Below are 15,622 nucleotides of genomic sequence, written 5' to 3' on the forward strand. Positions count from 1 at the left end.
CAATGTCAGGTCGCTTTCTTTGATATCCCTTATCTTGCGTGTTAGTGCGGTGGTTTGGCTTTACGGATGCAAGCTTCCAACACGGGACCAAAACCGAACTCAATCATTGAAAGGGTGGTTAAAGAGCAAAACAATTCCTCTTATTTACGTTTGCACTTTGTGTACATGCAGGTTTAAAAACAAGTGGAGGTGGCAGTGGAGATTGGTTGGGACTTGGTGGTGGTGGTGATGATGACAGGGACCTGGATCTGAGTACTTCTTTACCAAAGACCAGCACACCATTGGCAATGGATAACAGGAAGGATACGCCTAAAGTTCAAGGTACACATTATTTACTTGTGGTTACTGCAATGAGGGAAATATCGGTGAAAACAGCCTTTTCTCCCCGCCGATTGGTTGACTCTCTTGCTCAAAACATAGTCATTTCCATCACAATTAGCTTTTTGTTCATTACAGTACATCAAAGTTTTCCTTTTTAACTTTTCTTCAAGCCACAGTTGCAAGTTGTCTTAATTAAGAGGTTTAACAGACTTGTTGTGGTGTAGTATTTGCCCTCTGTTGCACTTTTTTTCAACCTCCCATTTGCGGACACCTCCCGTAAGCGGGAATTTGCCCTTGGTCCCGATGGTGTGTCCACTTACGGAAGGTTCGACTGTATTATGATTTGAGCTTCCCATGGAAGATTCGACCCTGAAAGAAAGCTGTTAGTTTTTAGTTGTGCTTTCCGCTAATCTCATTCTCGTGTGTATACTCGGCCGCTAGCGTTCAGTCTCCAACAAACTCGTTTACTCAACTTCCTGTTTACAGATCCCCCGGAACGTCAAGAGCGTCAATCGTCACCACCCCGCAGAGTAGGGCGATACAGGGGAGAGGGAAATAATAATGACGAGTTTCTACGCATGATCGGAATCACGCCTGATGAACAACCTAAACCAACGCATACAGAATCTTCGGATAGCGGAAAGTGAGTAGAGTTAAGTCGTGTGGAAGAAACCTTTTTGATTTGATTGGTGAATTAACTTATTCAATGAGCTGCGTACTTCGCTGAAACGGTTGAAAACGGTGGGTGAGTCCGTTGTTTATTTCGCGGTCTTTTAAAACCGGTTTTTGGCTGAGGAAGTCTTTTAATGGCTATTCTCAGAAGTCACCACGTTTTGACCAAAAAAAAAGGTTGGAAAAAGTGTTCAATTGGGAAGTTTGACTACTTTCAGCAGCCCGTCAATTTATCACTTCGTTAAACAAATAGTCAGTTAGACGAAAGGAAAGGAACTTTATTATCATGTGTGTAGTCGTTCTAGCGCTGGCGTATTAATTGGGGACACTGTAAACTGAAATTAACAATTAACGCAAATCAAGTCAAACGTTTTTGAGGAGAGGGGAAACCGGAGTACCCGGAGAAAACCTCTCGGTGCAGAGTAGAGAACCTACAAACTCAACCCACATATGACGTCGAGTGTGGGAATCGAACCCAGGCCACATTGGTGGGAGGCGACTGCTCTCACCACTGCGCCATCCCTGCACCCCTATAACGAAATAATAAAAGGGGTCCAAAAGATACTGTTGCAAGGCATAAACATAGACTTTTAAAGCCTGGTCAGTTTGTAGTTAAGTAAACTGCCTCTACCTTATCGAGTGTAAAAGAGAACAGATTCTACTTGAAACTACGTCTTTAGTTCTCTTTGGTGGTATATGCTTCGTGTCGCGTGCCTAAGGCTCAAAGGCAGAAGTTTAAAGACGAGTCGAAGGGGGTCATAGATTCAGTTGTTGATCGATTTTCCAGGTACTAACCTCTTTCAAATGAGCAGTGCCTTCGGGCCGAAAAACTTGTCCTTGTCATTTATTGAAAAGGAGCTGGACGTAGTTATTTAGTTTTTCCAATTCGAGGAAAAACCTCGTCAGTAGAAACCAATTTTTTTTTTTTTAATAATTGATTAAGATCATCATTGTTCCCGTGGGAATCGTCAGGAGGAAGCCCCAGGCGAGGAAGACGTTGGCGCGAGCAGACATCACAGCAGAGTTCACTGGACAAGCCAGATGACGGAACCCCACATGGAGAGCAATTAGATAGGCTTAACGAGAAATCTCTTCACTTGGATCCTGTGCAAAAAGATGAAGTCAAAAATAAAGCTGTGCAGCAGCAAGTTCCGGTAAACCAAGACACACAGAGACCTGCGGCAATTCAGCAAACGGGTGATAGACAAGCTGTAAGTGCAAGAGAAATTCAAGCACAAGATCAGGTTGCATTCCCGCAGTACCCTGCTAAGGAGGTTACTTTCACTCCGACAACACCGGCCCCAGTTCCACCCCCTGAGTCAACTCCAATGCAAGATGGCGATTATTTTAGAACTCAACCTATCCCCCCTCAGTCTAATATTCCACCGCAAGTAGGACCTCTACCATACACCCTTCAGTCGCATCAGCTTCAGCATCAGTCTTCGTATGCGCCTCTTGCTTCACAGACAACTAAGAACTTGCCCCAGTCTCTTGCATCTCAGCCTCACTACTCTATTGGATTCCAAGATTCTAATCAAATCTTTTCGCCTTCGTTCTCGCCCCATATTCCTCAACCTTCGTCAGTTGAAAGACTGGAAATGACGAAACTAAAGGCTGAGAGCGAACTGCAACAGAGTCGCCTGATGGAATACCAGGTAGCTAGTGAGCACCAGGAACAGCAAAAAACGCAGCTGGAGGAGGAAGTGAAGGAACTGGTAAAGAGAGTTCAGGAGATGGAAGGTTCCCGGCTCAAGAAAGAGTTAGATGCTGCTAGTAAGGTGTCGGAGTTTGAAGGAAAGGTGAGAGCCTGAAAAACAAACCTTCTGGGTTTTCTTTTGATTCCTTGTTCAGTTGAGGGCCCTTCCCGATCATGCTCGTAAAACTAGCATTTTATGCTCCTTGCAGAGCTCGTTCTTTGTCTAAAAATACTCAAATCATGCTCATTTTTTGAAAGGCATCGTGAACAAAGAAAGATGCACCTTTGTTTTTTTGCGCCTACATAACACTTTGCTAGCACAATCGAGAAGGGCCAACTACTCTGTTGCGAACAAATAAGGAAAACCCCAGCCCGTCCTTAGTGTATTCACATATTCGTTTAAAGAATGCACACACTCTCCTCAAAGAGTTTGGCGCGGAGTTCCCTGGTTTTGGGATCTATCCTATAAGGTCGTTGTAGCAAAACCGAGACGGCCACGTCGCAAAAAGCTAGGTCTAAAAGGTGAGAAAAAGCCGGGCGTGCTGCACGTGCAGTACGCGTTTTAGTACATTTTAAGAAATGACAAGGCCAACGCCAAATGAAAGCAGTAACATTATTGGTCAAAGGAAGAAAAATGATTGTGCTGTACGTGCGGCACGCATTTGTGTAGATGTTTGTTCCCGTACTCGTCAAAACAGCAACTTGAAATGAGCAAATTCATTTTTTATTTTATTAACTTTGCCATTCAAGCTAGCGGAGCGCCACAACAGCTTGCGCCAATTACTGTGGCCCCTTTTTTACCCTCCCAACCATGATACACAACAGAAGACAGACCACAACACCGGGAACTACGTGCCAAGTGTGTGGGTTCTTTTACGTGCCACAGGATTATTGACATTAGGGAGTTTTAGCAAAGACGACGGGTACGGCTACGGCAACGCCACAAAGCAAGAATATTGGTTGAAAAAGGAAAAATCCTCGTGCTGCACGTGCAACACGAATTTCCGTGCATTTCTTTGCCGTACTCCACAAAACAACAACGTGAGCATATAACAATGAAAAAGTCATTTTCAGTTTTGACTTTAAAACCGTTCGCACCCATCCATTTACAGGATAGTTCGCCTGTATTGTACAACGTGAACAAGACAGATTAATCGTGAAATACTTGCGATAGCGCTAAGTTATATTTTGGACTAACGTTTTCGTTGCTGTAGCCGTCGTCTTTGCTAAAACTCCCTATTGAAGGGTTAGGAGACGGGACCTCCGGCTTATCGTCCTTATCCGAGAAGATTTGAAAGTCTAACCATTTGCAGATGTAGTTACAAAGGCAGCGCTTTCTCCTCAGTTATTTAAAGACGCTGAGTGTTGGTCCGGCCGGAGTTTGAACTCGCGACCTCCCGCGTGACAGTCCGGTGCTCAACCAACTGAGCCACTGGTGCGCGGTTAATTCAAGGTTATGACAACAGCGTCGGCATACGTTAGAGAGATTTTGCATCACGCTTACGTGAAACGCGAACGGCAACAAATGACCTCGCGCATAGCCATAATTTTCTCGCCGTTTTTGGCGTTTGGCGTTTGCCGCTTGCCGTTCTACGTGAAAGTAGGCATTGGAGAGATTAAGCATCGCGTTTACGTGAAGCGGCAAACGCGAAACGGTGTGTTGCTGCTTGTCATAAAAGCATGAAAATGAGGTTATTTGAACTCGTCTCTCTCTTTTGAAAAGTCACTGCTACTAACAGCCAAGAAATGAGCTCGTATCAAACGAGTTTTCCTCCATTTTTGGCAAAACGCAAACTTAAGTCCGACGTTTGCCGTTTGCCGTAAACGTGATCCTTAATAGAGAGATTAAGCATGACGTTTATTGCCAACGGCAAACGGGAAATGGCAGGCTCCTGCTTGTCATAAAAGCGTGAAAATTATCTCATTTTAACTTGTCTCGTTCCTTTGAGAAGTTGCTTGACATATGGAGCTAACAGGACAGAAATGAGCTAATATCAAGCAGGGTTCTTCCATCTTTGGCAAAACCCAAATTTCACTCCGACGTTTGCCGTTTGGCGTAAACGTCATGCTTAATCTCTCTCATCTCACAATTTTCGCGTTTGCTGTATACGTAGACTTTTTTCTCGTTTTTCTTCCACGTAACAAGTTGTTTGTGGAAAACAAGAACCCCAAAACCATTTTGCGATAAGTCAAACAACAAAAATTAGGATCGTTCCTAACTAACGCAGTTTTCTTCACGAACACACGCTGACTCTCTGTTAATTCACAAAACAGCTTCATCGAAACTCGCAAAATTTGACAGGTAACGATTTCATTTTATAATCGTCTTTTTTTTATACAAACAATCTTTAAAAAGACTCCGAGTTTTTGCTTTTATTTTATTTTTTGGTAACTAAATACTAGTGGTTCTGACAGAGTCAATTCCGGGTTGCCATGGTGCACGCCAAGCTGAACTGAGTGAGTCACTAGCTCAGTTCACTCCATTAAACGTGAAACGGCAAGCCGACGTAAACGTGATGATAATTAGAGACATTTAACCTCTGTGTGTCACGTGACATGGCCTTGCGGTTCTTTTTCTTTAAGTTTGAGTTTTATGTGATAAACAGTCAATCGCAATGTGGGATTTTTGCCCTTGTGCAGTTAAGGATTAATTTCACGCGTATTTTCAAAGTTTTCCAAATTGCCCTCGTCTCTTCGCGACTCCTGCACATTTTGTGAAAACTTACATATACTAACCGTATCTTAAGACTTTAAGTCTCCTTTTCCATACATTCCTCTAATTTCAAAATGACGTCCCCAAATTTTCTTTGAAGTCTTTAATTTATCTGATTTTTAAATATTTCCACATGACCGCAAAACAGAGTCAAACTGCGTTCAACTGGAAAATTTCCTGACCCCTTGAATTTTAATTGAATTATTAATACATGTTTCCCAGTTTTCATTTTAATTCCAGAACGGGCGACTGAATACCACAACCAAAAAGAGCAACTCTTCTGTGACACTATGATTGTTTGGCATGCAGACACGAGTTTAATCCTGTTAGCTTCCTGTGTTATGACGCGTCACGCAGTTTCTCCAACAATGTGAATTTTCGTGATGCGTGACCAGTCAAAAATGGTTTTGTAGTAAACTCTTTTTCACAAATTGTTCGTATTTTTCAGTTTTGGTTTAATTATTTGAATATAACAGGTGACTTCTTTGGTTAACTGGCGACCTTTCAGTTTATCGGTGGCTTTGTATGGCGTACTGGCGGCTTTCCTCGGTTTACTGTTGTGGTCTCGTTTCCTCCGTCTTCCCTTAAGTCAGTTTTAGAGGTGGCTTTAGCTTCCTGCTGACAGCATTTCTCTCCAAAGCCGTATTCTAGTGCGCACTGACCTCACTAACTCGGGCAACGCAAGCATTCTTCTGCCTCCGTAATGGAAATTAAAGGAAATTTGCGTGCGAGACAAAAGAACAATATTGCTTCATTATGTGCGGCCTAACTTTGTGGATGATCGCAGGCTTCTCTTGAACTATCTTTAATACATAGAAGTGCATAGTGCAGCTTTCTTTAAACGGGATTACAACCTTCTTTGCTCTAAATTTTAATTTAGTGGAACGTGTGCTATACATCGAGTTCCTCGGTGCTGAGTCAATGAAACAAAGATGTAATGGACGCCTTTACTACGATTGATCATGCAAATCCGAGACGACCAAGGTGGCAGCTTTTGAACACGACGGATATTCTAGGCTCCAGGCCCGATTGATAGAAATGCAATAATTTGCTCACAAATTCAAATTTGTGCTCTCAAACCAGTCGAGAACTTCCCATTGACAAGAGCCGATCTAGCGTTAAAAATCCTTTTCTGTCACAAAACTACCCTTGGTAGTTTATTCTTTCTCACCTATGTTGGTCATTGCTTTTATTGACTTGGTGGCTCCTAAAGGAGCCGTTTGTTTTATGAGTAATTGAAACCGCTTATGCTCGCTCTCCGCGGATTCGACGGGCCAACTGAATGTCTTTGGGCATAATGGTGACTCGCTTGGCGTGAATGGCGCACAAGTTGGTATCTTCAAAAAGACCAACCAGATAAGCTTCACTTGCTTCTTGAAGAGCCATCACGGCGGAACTCTGAAAGCGCAGATCGGTCTTGAAGTCTTGAGCGATTTCACGCACAAGACGCTGGAAGGGCAGCTTGCGGATCAAGAGCTCAGTGGATTTCTGGTAACGACGGATCTCACGAAGAGCGACTGTCCCGGGCCTGTAACGATGAGGTTTCTTGACTCCACCAGTCGCAGGCGCACTCTTACGAGCAGCCTTTGTCGCGAGTTGTTTGCGTGGAGCTTTTCCACCGGTTGATTTACGAGCCGTTTGCTTTGTTCGTGCCATGGTTGTCGAAATGAAAAGTGACAGTTAAGCTTCAGCCAAAAAATTTATACCTGGCGGGCTACTCTTTGATTGGTTCAAAATGTAACAATGCGATTGGCTAATCTCAATGTTTAAATTTTTCCAGTGTGAGTTTCGATCCGAGAAACGTTTTCAAGTCCTTGAATGCATTTTGAGGCAGTTTTAGATACACCTATGAGTTAAAATAGCTTCAAATGACGGGAAGGGTTACGGAATACTTCTTTTTATTTGAAATGAGATGTTCTCCGTTGAAAAGTTGTAAGCAGATGTGTTATAAATCAAGAATGGTATATGCTAATGTCAATCATTATGTATATGACCTTTGGAGTGTATTCTCTTTTTCGCCCAATAAGAATGTTGTAAGGTTTCCTTAGAGGTCGTTCTTCGCCTTATAAAAAAGGCGAATGACTTACATCTTGCACATTGTTTATCAACACAACAAAGAGTAGCCATGTCTGGTCGCGGCAAAGGAGGTAAAGGTCTCGGCAAAGGAGGCGCTAAGCGTCACCGTAAAATCCTTCGTGATAACATCCAAGGCATCACGAAGCCAGCCATTCGTCGTCTTGCTCGCCGCGGCGGAGTCAAGCGAATCTCTGGTCTGATTTATGAGGAGACTCGTGGTGTTCTCAAAGTATTCCTCGAGAATGTAATCCGTGATGCTGTGACATACACTGAGCACGCCAAGCGCAAGACTGTGACGGCCATGGATGTGGTGTACGCTCTTAAACGACAGGGACGCACTCTGTATGGATTTGGCGGTTAAACCTCGCGGTCAAATCAAACAAACGGCTCCTTTAGGAGCCACCAAAGCATTCAAAAGTCATGACCAATAAAATATCTTCCACTCTTATTCTTACCTTGTGTAGTGCAAGACTCCCTTACCTTTTCTCTTTTGTCTCGCGAAATTTCAAAAACTCGTTTGGGCCAAGAAGTCAAAAGTGCTTCATCGCGCAAAATACAGATCTTCGAATTTACAAATTCACCATTACAGTTTTATAAATATGTCGTTTCGCAAAATATAGTAATCCGTTTGAACAATCTTTGAGTGGCTCCGCGGCTCATCAGTAACATTCAAAGCTAAAGTGCAGAGGCATATATGCCGTGTTTTTTGGCTTGTCGAGCCCAGTCGTGACTAGCGAGCCACCGATCAAGTCAAGTAGGACTTGTTCAAAAGTTGCCCTGTATTTTGTCGTTTAGCCCTAGGTTGTTTGTCAGAGTTACAGCATGTGCGTTTGAATAATTTGCAACGGTCAATGGATTAATGAAAAATGGCGGGAGATAACGCAATATCGGCACAAATATCAAGTTGTGAAATATTACTAAGGCTCGTTTCAAACGTCGAACTTTTCATGTGCCGAACCTAATCATTACATGCTTGCTTATTGGCTTATGGGTCCTCCCACCAGTCGAATAGAACGGCAAAAGTTCACCGATTCAGACGTTGAACCTTGTAGTTGAGAGTAGTGACACTTCACACGTGTGCTGTGGGAAATCAGAGAAGCGTAACGACCGTTCTCGAGAAACTGGCTGGGACATTCTGGAACTAGACAGCTCACAACGGTTGACTTCCAACTTGCTTTAACGATTCATATATGAACTAAAATTCATGGTGTGCATTCGCATCTCAATATGATCACAATTTCCTTGACTATAAAAAAAATAGCAAATAAAACTGTTCCAACTTGGCGAGTAAAAATTCTGCAAATTATCAAAGTAACCAGTTTGGCTTTTTGAAGCGAAATGGGATGGAACGGAAATGAGTCGTTTCAAACCTCTTCCACCGGTTCGAACCGGTTCATTTCCCTATGTTAACCGTTGAAAATGGTATTTGTTCACGCCAAGAATTAGGTTCGGTACATGGAAAGTTCGACGTCTGAATCAACCTTCGAACTGAATCTTTGGGTCGACCCAAATATAGGTATTAGGTTCGGCACATGTGTGGGGCCATTTCCATTAGTAGGGTTAACGCTCACATGGTTCATATGGGGTAGAAAACTAGCACTTCACATTTCACTCTAATAAGTTAAGTCGGCACATGAAAAGTTCGACGTATGAAACGGGCCTTAGTCCCCATTTTTCACTCTGAAAAGTTATGAGAAAATTGAAAGCGAAAATAGCGAACGAATTTGTGGTCATGACTTTTGTATCATTTGGTGGCTCCTAAAGGAGCCGTTGTGGTATTTGAGAGCTTGATTTAAGCTTTTTGCTTCTTCTCGGTCTTCTTGGGCAACAGAACAGCTTGGATGTTGGGCAGAACACCTCCCTGCGCGATTGTTACACCAGCCAAGAGTTTGTTCAGCTCCTCATCATTACGCACAGCGAGCTGAAGGTGACGAGGAATGATTCTTGTCTTCTTGTTGTCACGAGCAGCGTTGCCCGCCAACTCAAGAATCTCCGCGCTCAGATATTCCAATACGGCAGCCAAGTAGACTGGAGCACCGGCGCCAACTCGCTCAGCATAGTTGCCTTTGCGAAGAAGACGATGGATACGACCAACGGGAAACTGAAGCCCTGCTCGAGATGAGCGGCTCTTGGACTTGGTGCCCTTTGCCTTTCCTTTGCCGCGACCAGACATGTTAACTATGGGATCAGTTCTTCAATATCAAAACCAAATGGAAAGATAGGAGAAAAATGGAGTTAACTGGTGGTCAAGGACACTGTATTTATAATACCTTCTCTCGCAGGAAGGATCGAAACGCACCAATGAAATCGTGTATTTATTGTTTTCGTAATTTGATAGATTTTGTTTCGGAAGTAAGCGATCTTTATTGTGCAAAGACAATTGACCTCGAAGGTTACACTATTGAAAGAGCACACGTAAAAAAGACCAATCAGAAATCGAGGATTTCGATCCGTATGTTAATTGCTCTCTCCCAATAGTTGGTATAAATACAAGCTGCTTCATTCGGTGAAGCATTTCACTCCGTTCTGATCTACAGATATGGCTCCAAAAGTTGCTGGAAAGAAAGGCGAGAAGAGGGCTGGTAAGGCAAAGGCCGCGGCTGATGGAAAGAAGAAGAGGCGAGGAAAGAGAAAGGAAAGCTATGCGATCTACATCTACAAAGTGTTGAAGCAAGTTCACCCAGACACTGGTATCTCCAGCAAAGCCATGGGCATCATGAACTCGTTCGTCAACGACATCTTTGAGCGCATCGCTGGCGAAGCTTCCCGCCTGGCTCATTACAACAAGAAGTCAACCATCAGCTCTCGCGAAATCCAGACCGCCATCAGACTGCTTCTGCCCGGTGAACTGGCTAAACACGCTGTCAGTGAAGGAACCAAAGCTGTGACGAAGTACACCAGCAGCAAGTAAACTCGCTGAGTTTACCGCCCGCCAAAACAAACAACGGCTCCTTTAGGAGCCACCAAATATTATGAAAGCAATGATCACTCTATTATATAATCAACCGTAATGGTTGCCATAATGTAGTAATGTCACTATTCATTCGTTGTTGTTTCACGCGCTCGATTCGAGGGTTCTACTCTAACCTCGCGTGCCTTCTCTTCCATGCGTATTCTGTTCCTTTTCGCTAACAAAGGCAATTCAAATTGTCTTCCCAAACTTTGATATGTTAATTCATCATTAATTCGAGCATTTCACGAACACATTTTCTGTTACTTGGCCGCAGTGTACTAGTTTTTGCCGGTTTCTCCGAAGATGTCACGGTTTTGTCCGCGTGAGTTCTGCAAGGGCTTCCTTTCCACCTCGTCCTTCTATCATTTTACGCAATTGCCCCGTTATTTTCGCAGCCGAAAGTTCGAAAAATCAACCTTCCTAGTCCTTTCTTTGAACTGAAACCCCACGGAAACGCGGAAGGCTATTTTAGGCCTTTCATCGCGAGATCAAAGCAATTCTAGAATACCCGTTCACTGTCAAGTTGCAGTAATTAAATAGACTGTCAGCGAAAAATTCCCCGAAAAGTTAACTTGTATTCTAGAGTCTAGCTGCGAGAGTGAAGCCGAAGAGAGACAGCATGCATCAACCAGTCGGCATCTTTGCTCGTTATTGAAGGAACCAAAGCTGTGACGCAAGCAAACTCGTTGAATTTACCGCCTTATCCTCTCGGCAAATCGTAAGACTTCTAAGAATGCATAAGGAAGGCTATCCAACCAAGAGATCAGCTCTCAAGTGAAGCTATGATCCTTGCAGTTATGAACGCAATTTTAGCAATTAAATAAGGATCATAGCCGGATCATAGCTTCACTTGATTTCATATCCGCAGTTCAATATATGGTTCATCTCATATATCATGTCATCATGGATCAGTCACTTCATCCCATACATTTTACAGTCGAGCTATGTCACGCGTGACCAGTATCCACGAGACTGAAATGAACATCCGAATTCCTCTTCGGAGCTTCCGAGATTTGATTAAAATCTTGAACATTTTTCCGAAACTTGGTATGAAAAATTCACAATAAATGAACAATAATTCATGAAACGCTTGAAATAGTTTCCACTTTTCAAACACCGTTTATTTTATAATAAAACGACCGTTCATAGCTAACTATTTGCGATATATGAAGGAAATATTTACTGGAAATTCAGAATCTCGAGAGCAAAGTTCAAAACTTGCACGCAGGTTTGAATACTACCTAAGTTCAAATTTTAAAGCTGCTGTTCACGCGTGACGTAGCTTGACGGGAAAGACTCCACATTACACAGACCTATACAAGATTGCAGTTGCCGCCGAAGTGGGTGAAATATAGTTCAGAAGTGACGCTGCTCGTGAGGGGAATCTTATTTCGATTCAATCTCCGCTCAATAAATCCACCCATTTATGTAGTCTAAGTTCAGCTATTTGTTGTTGTTTTTATTGTTAAGATGCTCATCAGCTGTATTTCTTATCGACACTTAATATTATATTTTTGACATCTTTTTTAGATGTTAATGTTAATTAATTTAAACTTGATTCAAAGTAATTACTTAAACCAATCAAAAAGGACGGAGACAATCCAGCAAACCAATCAAAATTTAGCCTGCGTAGCAAGCGTTTCCGTGCTGTTTCGGAGCAAAGACCGAGGAACGAGATTCTCGGTTTTGGCCGCGCGAGAAATGAAACGAGAGGCAAAAAATGAAAGAAGGGGGAGGGGAAGGAAGGAAACACCCCCTCCCCGCTTACTCGCGCCATTTTTCGCGCGGCGTTTGCTCCGAAACAGCACAGAAACGCTTGCTACGCAGGCTAATCAAAATTCGAAGTAATTACACGTAGCCGACACAAAGCGCGCGCAAATGTGCACGCGCGAGCCACGATTCGTTTTGGTTTCACTTTTGATTGGTTGAAAAAATGGCGCTAGAATTTTGAATGAATCACTGAGTGATGTAATGCAAAACCAAAGCAATTCGCTAATTACTTTCGCCACTCAATTGAAAACCGCTCTATACTCAACAAAATATCGCGTTTCTGATTGGTCAATGACGAATGCATAAATAGGTTGCAGAGTGCAAAAGAGGTTATAGAGTGCAATACGGAAGTTGCTATAGAAACAAAGCGATGGAGTGATTTTCATGAGTATATAATAAATAGAAAATCGTATGAACTTATTCATGCATTTCGTGATTTATGGTTACTTCTGATGTATTGAATTTTGAGAACCTTCAAAATATCACTCGAGCCCATAAATCACGAAATGCACTCGCCTTCATACTATTTCCAATACTTATTTCATTTCGTAATGGGGCCACGTTAACCATAAACGATCTGACGTCAAAGGGGAGTTTGTCGAGTGCTGGACGTACAGATACAAACAAGAGAAAATGAGGGGACAGAGAGGGAGGCTCCCGGTCCAGCCCTTGGGATATGTCATGTCCACGAAAGTTATTTTTAGACTAGCGAAAGTCTTCCGAGACGTCCGCATGCAGGCCAATCTCGGTCCGATGTTTGAAAGAGTAAATATTCATCAGCCTTTCACGTGCGCCGTCATTTTCTCTTTTCACTAAGAACCTGACAGCGAGGCAAGACTGCATGCGGACGTCTCGGAAGACAGACTTCCGCTAGAACAAAGACTTCCGCTCGTCTAAAAATAACTTTCGTGGACATAACATATCCCGGCCAACGCCCTGAGCCTCCCTCTCTGTCCCCTCATTTTCTCTTGATACAAACCACCACCTACAGTACTAGTTAATGCCAACAGATCGTAGTGGAAAGCTGGTTTACTAACTTGGAACAGACACCACTAAAATCGATGCCTACAACTTCCCGCACCCTACAAACGACTTGGCGACGAAATTAAGAACAAACAAACAACACGCTGCCCGACTTTATGCTAGTATTCAAATAGAGCGAGTTTCAATCGAGTGTCGTAAAACCAAAACCAAAGTAATTACTTTGGCCAATCAAAAAGGACGGAGACAATCCAGTAAACCAATCAAAACTCGGAGTAATTACACGTAGCCGACACAAAGCGCGGGAAAATCTGCACGCGCAAGCCACAATTGGTTTTGGTTTCCCTTCTGATTGGTTGAAAAATTGGCGCGAACAAACACTGAGTGAAGTAATGCAAAATCAAAGCAATTCGTTAATAACTTTCGACACTCAATTGAAAACCGCTCTAACAGTGACTTTTCGGCGTATTTTACAATATACATACAGACTATATGCCTAGACTGATCGAAACGCACTAATCACGGTTTACAGTCTTCACAGCCAATGACATTTAGGCTTATGCAGCGTTTACACGAACACGGTTTCATTTGTAACCGCATCTTTTTCGGTGCGGTTACACGACACCGATCTAGATTGTTGCCAAAATCGTGTCGATTTGAAACCGCTGCCAAAAGTGGAGTGTTTTCAAAATGATGCGCATCGATTTGAATACGGTTACTATTTTGGCGCGAAATTTGCATTGTTCAATTCAAAATAGTGAATTTATCACGTAGTGCAGCGCTCGCTTGTACCATCACGACTTGGATTTTCTGGCGAAAACGGTTCCGTGTAAACACTTCCAAACCGCATCGATTTTGACGCGGTTTCAAAGTCATGAAACCGTGTCGATGTAAAACCACGTTCGTGTAAACGCTGCCTTAACTGACAGTCGACAAATAGCATCGAGACTTAATTGACCAGTGACATCAAAGACCAGAGTTTTGATACCATCTACTGACGTTACACACATCACTTGACTCAGAAGATGACTTTCCGCTCAGGTTGTGGAAACGTCAGTCAGTAGAAAGCTTATCACGGGACGTTTTTGAGAGCTGTTTTGCCTCTAACTTGTTCTCTCCACACAACCATATTTATGTTGCTAAGTATCATTTCTCCTTTAGAGATTATTAGTTTAAAAACCTGGGAGACACAACTGTCCTGGTGTGCAAAATCGTCACTTCCGGTTGGCGTCCGCGTCTCGAAAACGTCGCGTGCTTCGAAACTAGTAACCAAGCCCCTATATTTTGACTGCGCGCAATTTTCAACAAAAGAGCCTCCTAGCAGGCTATTGTAGCACTACACTTACCCAGACGGTCGTACTTCACTTAAGTGCATGTATGACTGGCCAATTTGCACCACTCGCCTACAATAGATTTCATGAGCATCGCATTTACTGTGAAACAGTAAACGGCAGATTACTACCTGTCAGGAAAATTCTCTTATTCTAGCTTTTCTCTCTCTTTAGAGTAGTTGCTCGATATTTGTAGCTAAGAGCAGAAAAGGGGCCAAATCAAACAAGTTTTCTTTTTTAATTTTTGTCGTCGTGGTAACGCAACCGTGCTCTCTGCTTCACGTTTGTTGTTTGCCGTAAATGCTATGCGACGTCTTTCTGATATTTCAAGGTCGTTACCTCCCCTTCGTTTCACTGCCTTTTTTTCAGGTTCGTCGGTTGGAGCTTGAAAGAGATCAGCTGCTGACCACCATTGAGTCCTTGAAGACGAGACACAAGGATGAATTGGCAAATATCGAGACAGCGCACAAGTAAGCGATCCATAAAAACAAGGAAATCATAAAAGGGGAAAGATTCCCATTCAGTGACTAATCGGTTTTGAAACGGAGTTTGGAAAGCAGTTCTACTTTGCTATTTCATTTTTCTGCTTGCTTATTGGCTTAAAAACATCGCTCCACAATCTCAGCCAATCGAAGGAGTAAAGGAAAACTTGTGTGCGACTTTTTCGCTCGGTTTTTCCCTCTCTTAGTGCCGGTTGTATTTGTGAAATGTGTCGAGTTATGATTGGCTTATTTGAATGTCAGCGTGTGTTGTGATTGGCGAAACTGAATACAAGTGTAGTCAAGGTCCTACGGCACTCGGTCGAAAGGATGGCAAATCAAACACCAAATAAGATTTGTAACTAGAAGTGCACGACTCCCGTACTAGGTCTGGGAATCGTGTGCTTCTATTTATGGATTGTATACCACTATTTGGTGTTTCAGTCCAAGCCGAATGCCGAAATTAGATAGATCGCCTCTAGTTCCTGCTAGTTTCCTGCAGTTCAGCAGTATGTAACAGTGTTATCCCCAGTTATGGACATGTTTGGAAAGCTAATAGTTACCGATTCTTCTTTGTGGAATGCATGCGATATTCAGTTGGTTATACTCCTGCCCAAAACTGGGTTTATG

At 42.9% G+C, this 15,622-nt stretch overlaps 3 protein-coding genes across 3 annotated transcripts in view; 2 read left to right on the forward strand and 1 right to left on the reverse strand.

The window, feature by feature from the left end:
* Nucleotides 1-15,622, forward strand: part of LOC138059636 (fas-binding factor 1 homolog) — a 37,633-nt gene that overhangs the window by 11,380 nt on the left and 10,631 nt on the right. Inside the window, exons 15-18 of the mRNA XM_068905251.1 lie at nucleotides 172-321; nucleotides 808-964; nucleotides 1,937-2,792; nucleotides 14,883-14,983. Of these exons, the coding sequence (XP_068761352.1) occupies nucleotides 172-321; nucleotides 808-964; nucleotides 1,937-2,792; nucleotides 14,883-14,983 (1,264 nt within the window). The remainder of the gene's footprint in view (nucleotides 1-171; nucleotides 322-807; nucleotides 965-1,936; nucleotides 2,793-14,882; nucleotides 14,984-15,622) is intronic.
* On the reverse strand, nucleotides 6,507-7,128 carry LOC138059637 (histone H3). The gene has a single exon (XM_068905252.1). It carries the CDS (start codon nucleotides 7,056-7,058, stop codon nucleotides 6,648-6,650), a length of 411 nt encoding a protein of 136 aa, XP_068761353.1. The 5' UTR covers nucleotides 7,059-7,128; the 3' UTR covers nucleotides 6,507-6,647.
* Nucleotides 9,959-10,498, forward strand: LOC138059638 (histone H2B, gonadal-like). The gene has a single exon (XM_068905253.1). The coding sequence runs from the start codon at nucleotides 10,018-10,020 to the stop codon at nucleotides 10,387-10,389; it is 372 nt and encodes a 123-aa protein (XP_068761354.1). The 5' UTR covers nucleotides 9,959-10,017; the 3' UTR covers nucleotides 10,390-10,498.

This window comes from Montipora capricornis, chromosome 8 (assembly GCF_036669925.1).
Source record: "Montipora capricornis isolate CH-2021 chromosome 8, ASM3666992v2, whole genome shotgun sequence".
Classification (NCBI taxonomy): domain Eukaryota; kingdom Metazoa; phylum Cnidaria; class Anthozoa; order Scleractinia; family Acroporidae; genus Montipora; species Montipora capricornis.

Coding starts and splice junctions, on each gene's coding strand:
- LOC138059638 (XM_068905253.1), top strand. CDS start 10,018: ATGGCTCCAAAAGTTGCTGGAAAGAAAGGCGAGAAGAGGGCTGGTAAG.
- LOC138059637 (XM_068905252.1), bottom strand. CDS start 7,058: ATGGCACGAACAAAGCAAACGGCTCGTAAATCAACCGGTGGAAAAGCT.